Source organism: Cryptotermes secundus, unplaced genomic scaffold (genome assembly GCF_002891405.2).
Source record: "Cryptotermes secundus unplaced genomic scaffold, Csec_1.0 scaffold363, whole genome shotgun sequence".
Classification (NCBI taxonomy): Eukaryota; Metazoa; Arthropoda; class Insecta; order Blattodea; family Kalotermitidae; genus Cryptotermes; species Cryptotermes secundus.
In genome coordinates, this window is record NW_019737986.1 from 534,233 (window position 1) to 550,457 (window position 16,225).

The following is a 16,225-nucleotide window of genomic DNA, read 5'->3' on the forward strand; positions in this document are numbered from 1 at the left end:
AGAGGTTAGTCGCTGGCTTCCCAATGCGGCGACCTGGGTTGGATCCCGGATCTGGTCAAGTGGGATTTGTGGTGGAAAAAGTGGCGCTGGGACTGGTTTTCTCCGAGTACTTCGGTCTCCCCTGCCAATCTTCATTCCACCAAATTTTCCATCATCATAATCACCCGGGGCAGGCTACAGTAGGTCAAGCAGTGGACACCGTGCCAAGAGAACCCAGCTGGACTCCACCCCCACTAAGTGAATAGTGCCAAATTTTTCGGAAAGAGGGTGTCACCGTGACACCCTCTGTCCGAAAAAGATCGCGTGACAGTGTGATCCCCAAGGCCGTTAATCTCTGTTTTCTAGACCGGAGCCCCTATTTCCTTGAATTATCGCCTCAGTTATCCTCACGAGGCTATGAAAATCTGGTAGTGCTGGGAATCGAACCCGGGACATCTGGATTTGTACGCAGGAACTCTGGCCGCTCGACCACATACTCGGTCGTTGCCGAAGATATAAAGGCAGTAAAATCGCGGGCTGTTTTATCGGCTACTTCCCTGGAGTTGATTTGGATTCTAGGTGAAATTAATTCACCATTTCTTGCAGGAGAGTACTGAGTAGGACATTGTGGTGCCTTACAAGCTGGATGCAGCCCCATAACAAAATTACATATTAATGTCACCATTATGACAATTATGACTAAAGTCGAAGAAAGCAGTCTTCTGGGATTTGGCACCGTGTATAAGTGGTGTTAACCGACGTTTCGGAGAACGGTAAAAGCCGTTCTCACGGTCTTGTCGCTTGCAGATTTCTTATACTTTTTCTTCTACCCTGAAGATGGAGGCGATACGTTCCTCCGAAACGTCGGTTAACACCACTTATACACGGTGCCAAACCCCAGAAGACTGCTTTCTTCATAGTCACCGCCGTGAAAGCCTCAAATCTTACATGACTAAAGTCGTTATAAGAGATCCGTGCTCTTGGAGCTCTTGGACCTCTTGGACGTGGATAAGGGCGACAAGGGCGAATAGAGAGGGCAGTGAACTCAGTGTACGCTTCGATATGTCGAATGTCAGCAAAAATGGTGAAGTGGGAAAGTTGAAGAAAGTATTTATGTTATCATTTTTGTTGTGCCAGGAGTTCTTACTCATGATATATTACTTTTTTTGGTACGAAAGTAAAATATAAAATTCTGTAAATATTTAATCATGCCTCGTAACACCAAAGAAAACGGAACTGTGACTGGGAATGGATGCAGTTGCCAAGCAATGGACGAAAGTGGAACAGACTGTGGAGGCTCTAAAACTCTTACAATTTTGAATGAACTGAATGCGCTGCATGAAGATCGGTTCCGGGAGATAGATGAAAAAGTAGACGCAGACGGTACAGAGGTAAACTAGTAAACTTGCGTTTCAAATTAAAAATTGACTGTTAAGGTTAGGTTGTATGCAAGAGTTAGGATGATGCTGTATGACCAACGGAGGTGAGACCCGCTGTAGGAGTCAGGGTAACAAAGGTAAAGTTGCCCCTCTGCCTAACTAACAAAGCACTACGCCATGAAGGCGTATGGGGAGTGAATGTATAGATCCACATTTTCTTCACTTCACTACTAGTTGGAGGTGAGTGGTCAACTTCACGCCCAGGCCGCTTTACCTCCGGGAAAGAGTCCCTAGTACTCACTGTATAGGAGGTTGGGTGGATCCCAGAGCCAGTCTGGACGACATGGAGAAGTGAAAATTCTTGCCCCCACTATGACTTGAACTCTGACCTCTCAGTCGTCCATCACATAGCCAGTCACTACACCGACTGCGCTATCCCAGCATGGGTCAAGGTTACTCGTGTGTGTGTGTGTGTGTTATGCAGTTTGGAGAATCGCTGCAACCCCCCCACCTCCAGAGAGGAAATGAGAGTATGTGATAAGCAGAGCTGCCAGATTGTGCTCACTTTGAATGGTTTTTACTGCACTACAAGTTGTCATGCCCACCATGTGTTTTGGTTGCAGTTTTATCAATGAATGATCACAACAGTATTTTAAAAATAACTTCCTTCCCAAGTGTGAACAAAATTATTTAACATGTTAATGCTTCATCTTGACTATCAGCCAATTACATTAAACTTCAAGGTGATGACCAATAGAAGAAGAGGTGGGATGGGGTGGCTTAGCAGAGAGGACAGAGATTTCTCTTCCCAAGAGAAAGGGAGGAAATTGAATTCCCACTTCTAGTTCTTATTTCTGGGTTTTTAGAGAAACACGTGAAATGTGAGTAAGACTTACTTTAATCGCAATAGGAAACTGTTTTAATTGGGAGAGTGTGTCATCAGAGTTGGCCTTGATCAGTGTAGCATCACTGGGAATGAAGCAGGGAAATATTAATATAGTCTTCCTTGCTTTGAGAACCATGACATTTTATTAATTTTCAGGCTTCAGGAAGGTTGGCATTTTTGCCAGGTGTAATGCTTGGCCTTGAACTTTTCCTCTCTAAGGGGTTATAGTAAAGGGAGTGGTGATCTCCCTGGTCACATGGCTTATTTGTGTTAGAACTTCATTTTTTCTCTCTCTCCTCTTGCTCCCACTTTCGAACAGTTTCATGATCATTTTTACAGACAGTAGGACTCCTTGGACGAGTGATCAGCTCGTCGGAAGGTCTCTACCTAAACACGGGGCAACACAAACCCACAATAAATGCACACACACACACAAAACATCCATGCCTTATGCATGGAAGATGCATGAATTTGGTATGTAGCTTCCAGTTTGATGGTGATAACTAATGAGACACACGCCATAGCTTGGGTGGTTAGTTGCTGGCTTCCAATTGCAACAGCCTGGATTCTATCCTGGATCAGGTCATATGGGATTTGTAGTGGACAGAGAGGCACAAGGGCAGGTTATCTCAAGTTCTTCAGTTTCTGTTGCCAGTTCTCATTCCACCAATTGCTCCACATATGTTAATCATCCTATCATTGATGCTATATAGTTTTGACACTGATACCATCATTAAAGAATGAAAGTTATCAGCACAAGATTTGTAGGACTGGAATTCTGCAATAAGTAGTCTTCATGACTTGTGGCCAGAATTCAACGTTTTTGCTCTAACAGTATCATCGCCAGTTTGAGGAGTGATGTGTTAAATTAAACACGACCTCCTTGTGTGCTAACATTCTCTTACATTTTCTGTTATTGCTTATGTCTGTAGAACAGCTTCTGTCTTGACCCCAGAAGATGAGGTATCATTGATATCAGGTTTTTAGGTTAGGAGTATAGAGTATCACCATCAGAGTATTTCTTGAATATTTGAATATTTGTAAGTACTTCAAATAAATATTCTTGAAAGTATTCCATGATTCACTGTAGAGGTTGTGGTCTACATTTTGGAATGCAACCATTCCAGAATTGTTTTATACGTTCTGCACTTCAACATTTTTGAAACTAGACAGACACAATAGATAAATGAGGATATATATATATATATATTTTATTGCTAGTGGGGTGGGACTAAGTCCCTTGTATTGCGGCCACTTCTGGCCTATTTTACCAGCCCCAGATGGTAGGTGAGGGTGATTGTGGAGCAATTGGTGGAATGAAGATTGGCATGGGGAAACCGAAGTACTCGGAAAAAACCTGCCCCAGCGCCACTTTGTCCACCACTTGACCAGACCCAGGATCGAACCCAGGCCCCTGGCCACTGCAGTGGAAAGCCAGCAATCAACTGCTTGAGCTATGGTGCGGCCAAATGAGGATATAACAGTTCACACACATAGTCCTGTGACATTTCTTGCAGATCAAACTTAGATTTCTGCAATCCAGGGTCTCGGATCTAGAAGAAATAAATGCCATGCTTGTTCAGATAGTGGAACAATTGGAGCAGGAAACAGCTGATCGTGTGTCTTTACTTCAAGAAGGCTTGCAGCGCTCATCTCGGGCAGCTCATGCATACATGACAAAGGTGGATGATTGGGATAGGGATGTTACCATAGAAAAGGTATATTCCAGAGTATATGGTTATTTATTTTGTAATGAAGAATAAGAAGTTTGAGAATGTTTGGGCTGTACTGTATTTTTTATAAAACTTGTCAAAAATTTTGATCCTTTCATTGTGGCCATCATCAGAGTTACAGTAAAGAAATTGCTCTTTACAGAGAATAGTGTTGCTGTGGTGTGATAGGCCACTGCCTTCTGCTCCATTGAATGTTATTAGGTTTCCACCATATTTGTCAACTTATGTCTTATTAACCTTCTATGAATAATCACTTGATTAATCAATAAATAAATCTGTTAAAAGGAGTAATCATTGTTATGAAAGACTAATATGCCATTTAGGTATTATTGGAAGTATGAAGCTACAAAATAAATTGATAATTCAGTAACAGAGAACACAATTATGGCTGAAGATGAGGTTAAAAGTTTTGCATTTCTAATTTACAAATGTGGTTTAAGCAGTAAAATGATTCTAAACCTACTTGTTTCATCATATTCATGTAGCCCATAATGCCACCTTCATAACAAAACTTGATGTTGACATTGTTTTTTGACAAAGATTTACACTTTGACAAGCAGGATTTTGTACATTTACATCTCGTATATGCTGGATGTGTACCAGCTTCTGTGAGTGTGCAGAATTGTAATGTGTCAGAGTAATCCTTCAGTTACCATGTGATTTGTGTACCAGTTACAGGGGATTATATTTACAGAATGTGTGATTAGCTTGTATAAGTGCCATAGTTTTGTATAAATCTTGACTGCTTTATTGAATGTGTTGAAAATTAAATTGTTGTACAATTTTGAACACAAAACATGACACAAACCAGACATTCTGGCTGTTCATACTGTCATGTGTAGGTGTAAATGTAGATGGGGTTTGGATTGGTGAATAGATTTATTGACCACTTACAGATCATAACTACAAATATCAATAACACTATCATCATTTTCACTCTTTACACTTCACTAGAGCACACAGTCTAGTGTTGTCAGTCTGTTGATAGATGTTTCCTGGTAACACCTCCAGCAATGGCTATTCCTCTGCCTTCAGGCTCAAGTCCATTCTTCACAGACTCCCGTACAGAACTAACTAAGCTCTTACCGTGTGCCATGCTTATAACATCTCAGCATGGATTTGTTGCTGCCGAAATGTGTTTAACAAGCTGTTGCACACAAACACCCCTGGTATAACTGCCCATCTTGCAGTCATTGTATAGCAACATCTCTACACACTTCAATACAGACACAGCATAACTTATGAAATTAGGATTGTGAAATTAGCATCTCATTGAAGAGTGCTGGTAGCTGAGGCCAGGGACAGTTTGGGAACCCAGAAGAAGAGGATCATCTGCTGTTGGAAGCCACTACCAAGCAATGGCTAATTAAGACTGTAACAGACGTAGAAGACGTAATGTGTCCTATAGTGATTTGTGAAGTGTGTAGAACAGTGAGAGCATAATACTATCTTATACACGTAGTTACAAGTTGTAAGAGTTTGTTAAATTCGATTACCAATCTAAACTCCGTCTATAGTCACTAAAATCGTTCCTTCTCTGCACATTACTTAGTTAATGCATTCATATTTGTTTTATATTATTCTCATATGTGTTTCTTTGTTATAAAATGAGATTTTTAATAATTTTTGTAGTAAATAAATTTGAGGGCTTGTTCTTATCACTGGAAGGAACAGCATTTATAACATATTACAATTTATGTCCATGGTTATTACCACATTGACTGTCAGGGTTTTCTCAGTAAGTTTCACGTGCACAGAATGAAGAAGTGCTGATGGATACACAAGTAAAAAACCTGAAGAATGACATCACCAACCTCTTAGAAGTAATTCGGCGATTAAGAGAGGAACACAGATGGGATACCACTGGACTCACTTTCACTGAAGTCACAGCTGATGATATTTTTGGCACTCAGGATCTGATTTCAGGGTAATTAAATAACGTTCTTTACTTAGGTTAATGTTTTAGTCAGCATTTTCAAACTTCTAATGTTGATAACTACTACAAGATATTACTTTGTGTTGTACTTGCAGACATTTTGGCGGGGCTGTTCCAGATGACCAGGTATCTAGAACTGTTAACAGTTTCTGTGAAAATTACCCAGGCTTCATACCCAAATGAAGTTCCTCATCCAGATCCAGCATTTTATCAATGATTGTTCAAGATATCACTTGATGAGTATGCTTTTTAGAAAGAACATGAAGCATCATTTTGAATTGTGCAGATAATGCAGATTAATTTATAATGCTCAATTAATTACATTATTTGAAAATATATATGTAATTCATATATAATTCATTAATTATAATTCATTTTTGGAGTTGATTCTCAGTCACACTGGAGGTCAGGCATATTTTATCAGCCCTAGGATGGGAGTAAACAATAAAACTTATCATGCCAGAATTGGCAGATTTATGTCAAATAACAAAGTGAAGAGTGCCTTGTTTAAGGAGGGGCAGGAAAGTTCTGCAAAAACTTTAGTTTATGGGGTTATTTATTATGGTGTCGTTAATGATTGACAGAGTGCAACCAACCTGGTCTGCAAGTCAAGCGGTTTAAGGTTGACCAGATTTTGGCATACATTAAGAGCAACGAGAAAGAAGGTGAGACAATGAAGCAGGTGTTAAGGACAGATAAACCAGAAATCTCTGAAATGGGGAAGGAACATATATATCCTTGGGTCCAAATTTGACCAGTTGAATGAGATGGTAATTAATGTGGAAGATTATGGTCAAATTAAGTAGGTTGTTAGAGATTGTGAAATGGGGTATCGGGAACTGGAAAACAAATTGTGACAGGAGGATGAGGCACTAAGGAAAATTAGCGTATTTATTTTTGGATTGGAAGAGAGAGAGAGAGAGAGAAAGGAAAGAAGAAAGTCTGAGACTCTGGCTGTGGTGATCAGGTGTCTGAGCAGTACTACAGTGAGCAGTGATATTGGCTATGTAGCCAGGTTAGAAGGAAGAAGAGGGAAGCATAAAGTTTTGTTAAATTTACATCATTTTTTAAGAAATTATATTTGTTGAAAAATATGAGAAACTTATGTAAGATTTGAGGCACACGGTGCCAAATCCCAGAAGACTGCTTTCTTCATGAGAAACTTAGATTGTACCAAGATTAAAGCAGAAGGCAGTAGTGATGGCCATGATGACAGTGATGTCACCAGTAATGGAGGAAATAGAACAATAATCAGAGGGAGAAATGATTACGAAAGGTCTGTGAATGAGTCAAAGAGAGTGGGTCAGCCAACAGGGAGGAACATTGTTGTCACACAACCTGGTAATCGAGGTGAAGCTCAAAACTGCAAGACAGCAATTGAAGCATGGAATTTACTCTTTGTAGACAGTATTCTGCAGAAAGTTGTGCTTTACAGAAGTGAAGAGATTGCCAAGAGAACAGCTACATATAAGATAGTGGCAAGACAGCTGTGCACAATCTAAGAGCATTCATTGGTCCGTTGTATTTGGCTGGACATGTGAATATGAAAGAGCTTTGGAGTGAAGTTCTTGGCTCACCAGCATTTAGGGCATCAGTGAGTATAACTCATTTTAAGTTCCTTATATTCAGTTCAACAAGACAACCAAAGCAGAATGAAAAGGAAATGATGGATTTTCAGCTATTAGAGAAATTTGGGATGTGGCAGTTGTGACTTGTAAAATGTATTACACACCTTCTGTTTATTGTACAATCCATGTTAATGAATTATGCTTGATTTGTCAGTGCCTTCTACTTTGAATTAACATTAGGAATTGAAGTAATTTTTAGAATATAAAGTAAAATTATTTGATTCAAGGTTTAGTGACATTAAGGGAGTGGAGCGAAGAAGAAGGATTTGAAATGTGGTCATTCCATTTGGGATTTATGTTGCAAGTTTTCTCGGCAGTTTCTTGTTTTCCTTCTCATTCATTCTATTAATCACTTATTTTTCAATCGGTCAAGTCAGGATGATTGTTAGTCATAGATTATGTTCCTCATCTTATTCATTTTCTCTTTAAAATTAATACTCAAAACAAACTGTGTTTGAGTCATTTGATATTCTTGTCTGCAGTCATGTATAAAACATATGAAATATTTTGTCTCTTATGCTGCACATATTTGGAAACTGAACAGTACATGTAATACCATGTGAGTTTAATGGTAGAAATCATTCTTATGGTATCATTGTTTGGTTTAGGATAAAGATGCCATCATTGCAGATCTTAAGGCTGAGCTCTTGAGCCTGCACTGTAAGCTGGACCGATGTTGGGATGAGAAAGGAAGGTTAGTGTTCAATTCACGAACTTTTAACTTTTAACAATTAAATTAGATTAATAATTTTAACCCGTGTTTTATAAAAAGGACTCGATATATTAGTGAGTGTAAGTCTGGAAAAGATATAAGGTCGAATGAGTGAAAAGTGAATGTGACTGCGTGTAATTATACAGCCGTGTTCATACACCTGAAGATGACCTCTTGAGGTCGAAATATGTAGTGATAATAAAAACGTGTTGTGTAGTTGGTAAATTCACTCCACTATTGATTAAACACACAACAGGATGCAAGAAACGATTAAAAAGACCTTTTTAATGTTTAAATAACAGTCTCAAAGAAACAGCACATGAAAGATACTGAAAACTACAGTTTATCCACTTGAAGGACTTAGCAGTTTATATTGTTAATTGCTAACCCTAATTTCATTCCTACTTACAGAACTACTGTCATAATAAGTGTTAATTGAGCGGCCTCCGTAGTCTAGGGGTAACGTTCTCACTTCATGACTCAAGGTACGCAGGTTCAAACCCGGCGGAGGTCGTGGAATTTTTAAGGGCGGAAAAATTCAGGGAACAAGTCGTCCGGGAGGGACTTTAAGCTGCGGGTCCTGTGTTGTAGCTTTATGGCACGTAAAAGAACCTCATGCATCAAGGAGGCCTCTGAGCCAAATTATAACGGACATTTCCCGCCCAACAATACTCTCTAGCGCCTCTGGTAGATGGGGGAAGCATCTAGATACCGCTGAGCCAGTAGAGGCCGAACTCGCTGGCTGAGTCGGGACTGATGGCAAGCACCAGTATAGGTAGGGTATAGAGACTGGTAGAATATCACGGGGACGTACAATAGACCACTGGTCGCGATGCATGGGGAAACCCACCCCCTCCAATAATAATAATAATAATAATAATAATAAGTGTTAATTGACAAATTGAAAATATATTGGAGTGTGTCAACTAAATAGAGTTTTACTTTTCCGTTATGCGCAGAATCATGTTAATGCTTACTATTCAAAATTTTTAAGTAGTAAAGAAATTTATTGAGGTAGTTTATATTGGAAAATGCTGTTTACTCCATTCTTTTTATAACTTTCTTCTGTGTCATGATTTTTTTTTGTGCCAGTGTACGGGAGTCAGAATGTTTAGAATAAATGTTGTACGTGCATTTGGATGGCAAAGTCAAAACAACTCCATCCAGTGTGACTATTGAAGTTTTTACTACTTAAAAACTTACATATTTCGGTCCCTATAGACCGTCATCAGAGAGACATGGATACTTTTTGGAAACTACTATTACATAGGCGTTTTGAGTTTTAAAATACATATACGTACAATGTTTGTAATGCACAATATATACAAAATCCAACTTTTCCACAACTACAGCAGCTTTCCTGGTATATTAAAGTTTTAAAACTTTGTTATTTAAGTTAAAATTTATAAACCAAGTAGGTTCGTGTCCCTTTTCCTATATTGTCTTTCTTGACAGGGGCTGAAGTTCTGCTGCCTGTCTCTCTTGAGAAGGAGATTCTTGGTATCATCCTGTGTTTGTTTGTGGCGTGCTGTCTTGTTTTTACAGTAAAAACCTTGCCACCACTTCTCGTATGACTTTTCTGCTACCTACAGTCCTGCTAGTAATACTAAACTACTTGGTACCATGTAAACATTGAATATACATAACTGTTTAATCCTCATGAATGGGACATGAATTGACAAAATATTTTTCGCTCAAAATCCCTTTGATTGATAAACTCCTGAACTTGGTCTTTTCATCCTTGGACAATCCGTTCGCACACGTGTACATGTGTGCATGCATGTGTGAATGAGAGGAGTGCACATGCGCATTTTGATGCTAATGACACTGAATTTGAAATCATTTTATTCTAGTGAAGTGTCAGAACTGAAGAAGGAAATTGTAACTCTGAAAGAAGATAATAGACTGAAGGAAGGACAGATTCAGAGATTTGTGAGAAGAATTCAGAAGTTGCATAAGAGTATACATTACAGATCCAGTAAGGTAATTATTGCTGAACAGGGCAGAAAATCGTATTTTTAAATACTTTTCTTAATGAACTGAAACTTGTTAATATCACCGCGAACAGATTTAGTTGAAAGTAGGTAGTGTGAACACTTATTAAAAATTTCATAGTAAATGAAACTGTACATTATTTCACTTAATTGTGTAGGATTTTAGATTCTTACAGCAGTGGTTATGAAGAGTTCTGTCTTCTGGGATATAACGCCATATAGTCCCTTGAAAGGCAACTGACTTTTCGGAGGAACATGTCGCCTCCATCTTCAGGGTTGATGAACAAGCCAAGCAAGAACTATTGTGAAGGTAGACGTAAGCAAAGCCACCTGCTTTCACCTGGTGTCTTGCTTGGCTTGTTCATCAACCCTGAAGATGGAGGCGATATGTTCCTCTGAAATTTTAGTTGCCCTTGAACTTCTGCACGGCATTATATCCCAGAAGACAGAATTCTTCACTTAACTGTGCCTGTAAATGTGATTGAAGGCACAAATTAAGTTTTATAAATATCTCACATTTAGAAACTCCTTCACATACGTGCACAGTTAATTTCTCCAGTATGTGAGGAACAATCAAGTGAAACTTGTAGAGTCATTAAAATAAATTGCAGTACCTAAACAGCAAGAAAGAAACAAAATAGAGATTTGAAGTGACTATGAAGAGTACTGCCTCCTTCAATATGTCATTTGATAGATTGTTAACCTACGTTAATTTGGGCTAACGTGACTAAACCAGAGAAATTAAAACACTTTATTCCAAAAATACTGAATTTCTTTTTACAAATCTTAGTTTTAATAAAATAGTAAAAATCAGTATGGTATTTGAAGAAAAATTTACATGTATTATGTGTATTAGTGACATTTTGAACTATTAGACCAAAGGAAACAATCCAGATTGCAGTCATCACAGGATCTGAGCCAAGTAAAGGGGATGGTCTGAACAGTGTAAAATGTGAAGCTAGCAGACATTTCAGGTACAAGAAGAAGGAATATCTGTGCAACAGACAGTAAGAACAAGAACAGTGGAGACATTATATTGGTGCATAAATGTGTTTAAGAAATGCTGTTAGCTTAGAGCTGACTTCGCAAGGGTGATCTGCTTGCATGTTTTCAGAATTTTTGGAATAGGTGGAAGAATTACGAGTATTTCTCTTAGCTGTTCAATTCACATGGAAATACATGCAGCTGATCCTAGTCCTTCTGATGTTGAGACAGCTATCAAAAAGTTGATTGTTCACCAGGTGTTGATTAGTTTCCAGCAGGAGGTGAAACATTACATTCTGAGTAGGATTTGAGGTGGTTATGAGGAGAACTGTCTTCAGGGATATAATGCCATGTAGTCCGTTGAAAGTGAACCAACATTTCAGAAGAACATATATCCATCTTCAGGGTCAAGTAAGGAGAGAAAGATCTCAGCATGGAAGCAGGTGGCAAGCAGAGGAATTTTGGATTATATGAAAAGCAGGAGGGAAATGGAAGAGTGGACCTATCTTCCTCTATCTCTGCTCCCTCATCCTCCATTGCATGCCTGCCACTCACTCACTTGACATCTTTCCCTAACATGTTAGCTCCATGCTCAGCACACCCTTGTACTTTTTCCCTGTCTTTCTCCTAGACCAGCCAAACAGCCCATTTTCAGGGCCATTCTAAACTCCTGTTCTGGTCTCCTGTTGCTTCACTCGGTCATTTGAGACCCCAGTGGTCTCCCATCCCACAGATGAGCCAATGGGAACTGATGTCCACTCTTCCATTTCCCTCCTGCTTCCAGTATAATACAAAATTTCTGGCTAGCCAATTACTCTGCTTGCCGTCTGCTTTCACACTGATATCTTGCTCCGCTTATTTGACCCTGAAGTTGAAGGTGATATATTCCTCCAAAACGCTGGTTGACTTTCAGTGGACTACACAGCATTAAATGTCAGAAGATAGTACTCTTTATTACATTCCAAGATTCATAAACCCAATAATTTTATATGAAACAGTGACAAATCACCTCAATAGTGGAAGTAGTCTGTTATTGTACCTATTTACTAGAACGGCGATAAATCTGACTGGAGTAATATCAAGGCATATGATTGTTATCATCTTCTTACAACATTCTATCCTTTATCTTACAAGGTTAACTCCAGATGTAGATGAAATTATTGCAGACCATAAGTCGGGATTTGAGCATAACAATCAATTATTAACTATATTTTATCGCCCATCAGATACCAGAGGAAAAATGGAGTACACTAGTTACACTAATTAAAATGTGTTTAAATGAAATGTACGATGAAGTACAGGTAAATATTTATCTGTTTCTTGTTCACAATGATCTGAAATAAGGAGATGTTTTATCACTGTTACTTTAAAACTTTGCTTCAGAATATGCATTTAGGAAGATCAAAGCAAACCTGGTAGGACTGAAATTTAATGGGACACATCAGCTTCATGTCTCTGCTGATGAAACAAGTCTACATGCCACAATATATCGATGTCTTGTCACCAGATTTCAAGTAAAATTATAACATAAAGATAGGTAATATATACTTTGAAAATATGGCAAAGTTCAGATGTTTGAGAATGACAGTAGCAAATCAAAATTTGATTCATGAGGAAATTAAGGACAGATCAGATTTGGATAATGCTTAATGCTTTTGGTTCAGACCCTTTAGTGTTTTTGTCTGCTGTTTAAAAACATAAAGATTAAAATGTACAAATCTCTAATTTTGCCTGGGCATGAAACTGACCTTAAGGTAATGAACATAGACTGAAGGTGTTTAAGAACAGGGCACTGAGGAGAATATTTTGACTGCAGAGGGACAAAATAGGATGTTGGAGAAAACTGCATAATGAGGAGCTTCAAAACTTTTGCTCCTTGTCAGATATTATCATAATACTAAAATCAAGGAAGATGAGAAGGGCAGGGCATTGAACATGCATTGGACAGAAAAGAAGTGCCTGCAATGTTTTGGGAGGAAAACCTGAAGGAAACAGACCACTAGGAAGAGTTGGGAGGTCAGTATGAAAATGGATGTTAGAGAAATAAGAAGGGAGGAGAATGGACTGGTTTCCTCTGGCTCGGGATAGAGACCAGTGGCATCTTGTGAACATCATAATGAACATTGGGGTTCCATAAAATGCTTTGAATTTCTTGAGTGGTTTAGTAACTGTAGGTTTCCCAAGAAGGACTTGGCTCCATGGAGTTAGTTATGACCTATTCTTAATTTCCTATGGGAAGGCACAGTATGAAGGTTGACATTTGTAACACAGTCAAATTTCTTTCTTGTCACAGTGGCCACTCACTCACAAATTCTTTTCAGAGTGTAATTTAATTTCTGCCTATATTTTCAGGTCCTTTGACAAATCTTAATTGAAAATAGTATATAATATTTGTATAGCTGTTATCGTGTGTAAGTTTCACTAACATTAAAAGTATTGACATTATTTCATTTTATAAGACATTTCACTTGTGGACCAAGAGAATCCATGTGTATATGTTTCAAATCCTTTCACAGCTCTAGTGGGAACATGTAATATGACACTTCTTTTGTATGCAAATTAATTATTGTAATCATTTAATATGTATTATTATTTATGTAGGTATAGTTAGTGCCTCGTAACTTTAGCCGCGCGGAAAGGTAAACGCTATTGTGGAGCACGCTTGCTGTACGCTTGCTGTGGTGACGTTCAGCGCTACTCTCTGAGCGGAAAACATTGCCTACAGAGACCAGGAGTAGATACACAATGCACTATACACCTGACCACACTCCAAGACGCTACATTTCAAACTGGTAGTACCCACGCTGACGTAAGCTGATAAGACTGCTCCGTGAAAGATGGTATGACCCCTCTACCACTGCTAGAGTTCCGAGGAACTAACAGTACATATATAGGGTCTCAGAGATTGTATGTACAACTGAAATTTTGTTGTCCATACAGGGCGTTCAGTTGTCGAGGAAAGTTGGCTATAGTGCTAACCAGGAATAACATTCCTCACAGATTTCTGCTGTAACTGCCGATAGCAGAATGAGTCATTAGCATTGATAAATGCGCTCACTCCTGCTAGCATAGAGTGGATGGACTGTCTCTCCGTGACTCACATCAGTTTTTGTACGTGCACACGTTTATGAGAATACTGTAAAGAGATAATACAAACTTACGTTGCTTTATAACAGGTGCTGAAAGTGACCCCCTTCTGCTTGCAAGCATGCATCACATTGCATAGATAAATTATGCAACACTTTCTGAAGTTGGTCCACCGTAATTGAACCAATTATATGTGTTATTTCATTCTGCAGAGCTTCAGTGACACGAGGATTATTCTTGTAGACTTTACCCTTCAGGTTTCCCCAAAGATAAAAATCGCAAAAATATCTGGGGAACTGAGAGGCCACAGTCCCCTGCTGATTATTCTGTCTTCAAACACTTCCTGTATTGCGACCATGGTTGTATTAACCATATGCGCTGTAGCGTTGTCTTGCTGAAAATACCCATATTGTCTTTCTTCAGCAGTCGGCTGATTGAAGAACAGATTCAGTATATCATTAATGTAGTGGTCAGAGTTCAGGGTTTCATGAAAAAATAAGGGGCTAGTGATTTGCCATGGACTTACAGCACACCACACCCCCACCTTTCACTATGTAATGGCACTTGCTGTATAGTGTGAGGATTTTCATCACTCCATATTCTTACATTTTTGCATTAACATGACCAATAACATGGAACCATGCTTCATCAGTCATGAACAGAAGCTGTGGATCCACAATTCCACCGTGCACATTTTGCGGCAGCCAATTGCAAAACGAATTCTTGCTGCGTAATCTGGTTGTTTCAGCTCATGCACAAATGTTATTGTATACGGACAAAATTTGATGAATTTTGTGGCTGTGAAAGGAGATCATAGTGAAACTCCTGTTTCCTGTGCTAAGCGTCTTTAACGATTTTCAAGGACTGATCTGTAGTCATGCCTCAATATCCTGAACTTTTTTTTCAGTCAGCCCAATCCTCTTTGATTGCTTCTTTATGTCATACACTGAACCTGTGGCTTGCCACGCTTTCACAAGCTTGGATACACACAACTTTGTGGGAACTGACGAGTCAGGATATTTCTGATGAAACTTACGGATACATTCCTTGCACATTTTCGACAATAAACATACACTGTTCAATAGTGAACTTCATTTCAGTATAAACGTCGACCACCTATCGACATCCGTAACACAGACTTACTATTAATGTGACTTAACTGCAGTGACAAGATCACGCCACCCCACAACGCACGTTTATCAGTGCTAATGACTCATTCTGCCATTGGCAGTTACAGCAGCAATCTGTGAGGAATGTTGGGCTCCATCAGTGCTGTATCCAAGTTTCCTCCTTGACTGAATGCAGTGTATTTTTATTAATTCAGTATTTTGCAAAGGTTTAAAGGCAGTGAGGTTACAGATCTGAATCAAAGTGTCTATTGAAACGTGCATTTGTAATAAGATTATGACCCCTATTTAAACATGTGGATGCATGCTGACAGACTGTCTCCTTCTGTATATTGATATTTCAATTGCCAGGCTGTGATTGAATCCCAGTTACTAAGTACTAATGCAGTCAGTGAGTCAGCTTATGATGAATTTCTGACATGGTGCTATGAGTTAGAGGGACATCACCAAAAGGCACTGCAAGAAAACACAAAACTTGCTGAGGAAATAGAGCAGCTCAAAATGCAACTGAAGAAAAGGACAGCAGAGGCAGAAGAACTCAGCAAGTCAGTGAATGACATGGACCAAGTAAGTTTTATTACACAGTCCTCTCAGTCTTGCCAGCTCTTTCTCCCTTCTTTGTTTTCAGATATTACAGTGTACGATAGCACTCATTTACTCTCTTCAAGAGATACCTAGTTTGAATCTTAACATGGAAATTGTCCTCATTGAGGCTTTATATACAGGGTGTCCCAGGAGGAATGGAGCAAACTTCGGGAGGGTGTTCCTTATGTTAAAGTA

At 39.0% G+C, this 16,225-nt stretch overlaps 1 protein-coding gene across 2 annotated transcripts in view; it reads left to right on the forward strand.

The window, feature by feature from the left end:
- Positions 1–1,040: 1,040 nt before the first annotated feature.
- The window catches only part of LOC111870617 (nuclear mitotic apparatus protein 1), a 94,144-nt gene continuing 78,959 nt past the window's right edge, over positions 1,041–16,225 (forward strand). For both annotated transcript variants that reach the window (XM_033753924.1, XM_033753925.1), the window contains exons 1-7: positions 1,041–1,370; positions 3,762–3,962; positions 5,735–5,904; positions 6,009–6,039; positions 8,150–8,235; positions 10,107–10,236; positions 15,797–16,012. In XM_033753924.1, the coding sequence (XP_033609815.1) occupies positions 1,188–1,370; positions 3,762–3,962; positions 5,735–5,904; positions 6,009–6,039; positions 8,150–8,235; positions 10,107–10,236; positions 15,797–16,012 (1,017 nt within the window). In that variant the 5' untranslated portion in view covers positions 1,041–1,187. The remainder of the gene's footprint in view (positions 1,371–3,761; positions 3,963–5,734; positions 5,905–6,008; positions 6,040–8,149; positions 8,236–10,106; positions 10,237–15,796; positions 16,013–16,225) is intronic.